Here is a 5,355-nt window from a genome sequence, read left to right as displayed (position 1 = left end):
CATGCAAACTAGGAGATGGGAGTTATCTGGTTATGACCATGTACAGGTATTCACTAGTTTACCATGTACAGGTCGTCCCTCGTTAATACATAATCTCTGGGGCTTGACACATGTTATGTATTAACGGGGTTTATGTACTAACCGGACTCGTTTTAACGGGGGACGACCTGTATAATGTATTTGTTGTACTCTACTACATGTATACAGAGGGCGACCAAAAAAGAAAGAGGAAGAAAATTTCCCGATTTGAACGCGGGTCCGGTACTACTAGGCAAAACGGCGACCTGTACACGTGCCTACATGTACCTGTAATTCTGGATTCTCAGGGACACTTCCAGTTGCTCGAGTTCTCTATTTTTTTAAACAAACATTTGTGCATTTTTGAGTTGTCCGTACCATGGAGGAGGGAGGGGAAGGTTGGGGGGGGGGGGGGCGGGGGAGCACGAGGGGAGGGGCGGGGGAGCCCGAGGGGAGAGGGGGGATAACTTGAGTTGAAGGCAACATACATGTACATGTAGCTGCCATACTAGGCTGTATGGTCGCGTGGCCAATGTGAAATAAATCTACAAATAGTTGCCTGGCTTGTTTCTATGGTGATTACATGCAGGTCGCAAACAGCGCACGGTATTCACGCCCGGGCAGAGGGCCTCTCTCATTGCATTCTTTCAGAGAAATGAGTGTCCCAACATTCCAGATATGTTGGGGATTGCTACCGATCTTGATTTACCGGAGAGGACAATAAAGGTGTGTTGGCATTTAGCTTTCGGGTGCGATAATGTTCGGCTGTTGCTAGGAGAATTCTTCTCTCTCTCTCTCTATCTCTCTCTCTCTCTCTCTCTCTCACCCTCTCTATCTCTCCCTCTCTCTCTCTTTCTCTCTCTCTCTCTCTCTCTCTCTCTCTCTCTCTCTCTCTCTCTCTCTCTCTCTCTCTCTCTCTCTCTCTCTCTCTCTCTCTCTCTCTCTCTCTCTCTCTCTCTCTCTCTCTCTCTCTCTCTCTCTCTCTCTCTCTCTCTCTCTCTCTCTCTCTCTCTCTCTCTCTCTCTCTCTCTCTCTCTCTCTCTCTCTCTCTCTCTCTCTCTATCTCTCTATCTCTATATATCTATCTATCCGCCTATCTATTAATCTATCCATCTATCTATTTATCTCTCTCTATCTATCTATCTTTCTAACTCTCTCTATCTCTCTATCTAACTCTTTCTCTATCTCGATCGAACTCTATCTATCTCTATGAAATCAAGTAGCGTGCTCCACTTTAGAGTGCTCAATACCCACATAGGGCAGAGCCCACTGCACACGAGAGAGAGAGAGAGATTGGAAGCTGTGGTGCAACTCCGAGTTTCACGTATTCACGAGAAGTTTCTAAGTCTTTAGACTTGGGGCTATACAGCAGCAGTTCCGGTGTTAATAACAATAGAATAAAATAGAGCTGGGACTTCGGTGCCAAATCCACACATGCCTACAGTACACCATTGCACACAAAAGTCATATTATCTCACTCTTACACATACCATCACTCACCCACACTCTCTCCCTCTCTCACATACACACACACACACACACACACACACACATTCTCTAAATCTCACACACATACATGTACACACACGCGTACACACACTCACACACACACGCACACACACACACACCGACAGCAGTATCGTGCAATACGTCGTCAAGGAACTTTACTAAACCGCAAACTGAAAAGTGTATACTACAAAGATAAGTTCAGTGCCACTACAGGAAATCCTAGACTCCAATGGGCAGTGCTGAATCAACTAATTGGAAGGAGAAAATCCCACCCTACACCGAAAGCCTCCCTCTCATCTTTGTCAGATACCCTAGGCAATATCGTCCATCAATAACTGGCAGAGAAGCATGGATACCGGAGACTATACGGCCGTACTGCTGCTCGATATGAGCAAAGCCTTTGACCGCGTCCACCACCAAACGCTAATAGATGACCTTCACAATCTGAAGATCCGTGGGAATGCTCTTGAGTGGTTCAAGTCATATCTGTCTCACCGACAGCAACGCGTGGAAGTGAACGGAACCACAAGTGACTGTAGAACCTGCACTAGGGGCGTTCCCCAGGGTTCCGTCCTAGGCCCTACCTTCTTCAGCATCTACACTCTACTTGTCCCCACTCTGCCATTGCGTTCCCAAAGCCTTCTTTATGCAGACGACACCACCCTGTATGCCTCTGGAAAGTGTCCACGAATTCTCACGTCTTACTTAGAAGACGATTTATCAGCGGTGAAGCAGCACCTCACAGATCGCGGCCTGCTCCTGAACTCCAGCAAGAGCCAAGTACTACTGATCCACAGCAGACGCTCACATCCTCCACCTAACCTGAGCATTGTCTGTGGTTCGACTGTTATTGCCCCGTCTGACGAAGTTAAGTATCTAGGACTGACTCTCGATTCAACTTTAAGTTTCAGTGCCCACGTTAACTCCCTCAGGGAAGACATCGGAAAGAAACTAGGTGCTTTTCGACGTGGAAGGAGGAACCTTGCTGTCCAGGCCAGAAGGCAGTTCTACTTGTCAGTAGTCCAGAGCAAGCTCGAGTACGCCAGCACTGCCTACGTCCACTGCCTCGCTGACAATGTGAGAGATCAGCTGCTACGCATAAGTAAGAGAGCACTTAGATGCATATTTGAGCATGACACATTCACGCGGACATCATACTTGCTTGAGCGATACCACATAGTTAGCTTAGACAAAAGATATCATACTAAGTCCATATTCTTCGTGTTCCGTTGCATCCACAATATCTGCAGTTCACTCCTCTCTGACATGTTCTCCGTTCGCCATGACTGTGCTCACACAGACAGAGTAACCCGCGGCCAAGTCAATTATTCCCTTTCCTTACCCATTGTGCAAGCTCAAGCTGGATACAGATCTATCTCATTCCTTGATGCTGACCGCTTTAATGCGCTTCCCGAATCCCTTCGCACAAATCATATCCCCAATTCATTTCGCCAGGAACTAAACAATTTCATTCATCTTGGGCACCCTGTAAGAAGACCTAGGGTCTGTTGGGAATGCCCAAGTAAAATAATAAAATACAATACAACACACACACACACACACACACACACACACACACACATTTTCTCTCACACCCGCACACGCACGCCCACAATACTCATCCGCTCATTCTCACAACCACCACGCACATACTTGCACCCACACTCATCCAATCACACACACACACTCTCTCTCTCTCTCTCTCTCTCTCTCTCACTCACTCTCTCACTCTCTCGCTCACGCGCGCGCACACATAAAACCGGCAGCATGACTACCAGTTAGATTCACGTAATCTTGCGGAAATGTTACGAAGGTAGAACTTGTTTTCATGACGACACTTGGACACAAGCTCTGCCCTCTTGTTGAGGGAGCGCGTCTTGTCGACCCACGCAATCTCTAGCTTCTCGGCCAGACACAGGTTGCAGCGCTTCGAGATGTTAGATTACGGTGCAGCTATTTCTATCTCTCTCTCTCTATCTATCTATTATGCTCCCTAGCAGTCAGCAATGACGTTATTATTATAATGACACCTGCGCTTCTTTCCTGTGATTGCTGTGTATCAGGTCTGGTTTCAAAACCGCCGGCGACAAGAAAAGATAACATCGACACACACGCATGCCAACGCAACGACACTCATGACAGGGCAACAGCAGCAGCAACAGCAGCTTCAAGAGCAGCAGCTGCAACAGCGATCCGGGATGCTAATGCAACAGCAGTGGCAGCTGCAACAGGAACAGCTTCAACAAGAGCCGCTTCAACAGGAGCAGCTTCAACAGGAGCAGCTTCGACAGGAGCAGCTTCGACAGGAGCAGCTTCGACAGGAGCAGCTTCACCAGGAGCAGCTTCGACAGGAGCAGCTGCAACAGCAGTGGCAGCTACAACAGGATCAGCTGCAATGGCAGCATTATCTGCAGCAGTGGAAAAAGCAAGCCTGGACACCGCCACAGTTAAGAACAGCTTCGCAGGGAAGCAGCACGCCCAGCGGCTCCGATCCGAACTCTCATTGGCAGACTCAACAGGAGCAGCTTCAACAGGAGCAGCTTCTACAGGAGCAGCTTCGACAGGAGCAGCTTCGACAGGAGCAGCTTCGACAGGAGCAGCTTCACCAGGAGCAGCTTCGACAGGAGCAGCTGCAACAGCAGTGGCAGCTACAACAGGATCAGCTGCAATGGCAGCATTATCTGCAGCAGTGGAAAAAGCAAGCCTGGACACCGCCACAGTTAAGAACAGCTTCGCAGGGAAGCAGCACGCCCAGCGGCTCCGATCCGAACTCTCATTGGCAGACTCAACAGGAGCAGCTTCGACAGGAGCAGCGTCAACAGGAGCAGCTACAACAGGAGCAGCTGCAATGGCAGCATTATCTGGAGCAGTGGAAACAGCAAGCCTGGACACCGCCACAGTTAAAGGGAAGCTGAATGCCCAGCGGCACCGATCCGAACACTCATTGGCCCTCTGTCCCATATACTGGTGCGAGTTCTGCCTCCGTGTTCACACCCAGATCTAGTGCAGGGGCGTGCGCACGGGGGACACGCGGGGCGTGCGAAAGACCCTCAAGCCTAGAAAATAATAGAGTGATAACTGAATGACAATATACTTTATAGAGTGATTGACACTGATTGGCATTATACATGTACTCGACTACTTGTACAGCTGCTACAGTGTAGGTACTTGTCCATATTTGTAACTCAGTGTTCACATAATTTATTTGCTGTTTTCTACCCTTGGACTAGTGTAGTTATGAAGTTAGTTGTCTGATGAGTACTTTCGCAGGAAACTCGGAGGAACCGCGACTTTCTCGGCTGTCCATCGCTTGCTGACGTCTGTGTATTTGTACACGATGGATGGAACGCTTTCCAACGGTCAAAGAGAGTTGGAAAGCTTGTGTCTTTGTCTTTGTATTTTAGTATATTTAAGGATTTCCCAAAGGCTTTGGGCCTGTCGAGGGGATCTCCTGCAAGAATAATGAAACGACAACTGTATGTAGAGGGAGCAGTTAATCGAGGATAGGCTAAGGAAATAGATCGAGGCATGCAAAATCTGGTAATTAAGTTAAGGAGTTGGGATACTGTCAGTGTAATGAATATATCGGCGAAAATGCTGATAGAGAGAATGCTTGAATTCGGGGAGGCTGGTTATAGAGGTAAGAGAAGGCGGTAGGCAATTCGATAGCATTACAGCATTGTTGGAAAAGAGGGAAAAAAAACGCACACCGTGATAATTGATGTTAAGTTTGTTTGGTCTTCTTGGACTTGAAGACAGTGAAAGGTGAAAATGTTGGAGGTGTTCTGGAGATATATGTATAAGTTTAAATAGAGTAACAAGAGCTGA

At 48.0% G+C, this 5,355-nt stretch overlaps 1 protein-coding gene across 1 annotated transcript in view; it reads left to right on the top strand.

The window, feature by feature from the left end:
• The window catches only part of LOC135829188 (putative mediator of RNA polymerase II transcription subunit 26), a 9,322-nt gene extending 4,877 nt beyond the window's left edge, over positions 1-4,445 (top strand). The window contains exons 2-3 of the mRNA XM_065341593.1: positions 608-744; positions 3,591-4,445. Of these exons, the coding sequence (XP_065197665.1) occupies positions 608-744; positions 3,591-4,442 (989 nt within the window). The 3' untranslated portion in view covers positions 4,443-4,445. The remainder of the gene's footprint in view (positions 1-607; positions 745-3,590) is intronic.
• The last annotated feature ends 910 nt before the right edge of the window (positions 4,446-5,355 follow it).

This window comes from Sycon ciliatum, chromosome 13 (genome assembly GCF_964019385.1).
Source record: "Sycon ciliatum chromosome 13, ocSycCili1.1, whole genome shotgun sequence".
NCBI lineage: Eukaryota > Metazoa > Porifera > Calcarea > Leucosolenida > Sycettidae > Sycon > Sycon ciliatum.
This window is presented reverse-complemented; position numbering and strand designations above follow the sequence as displayed.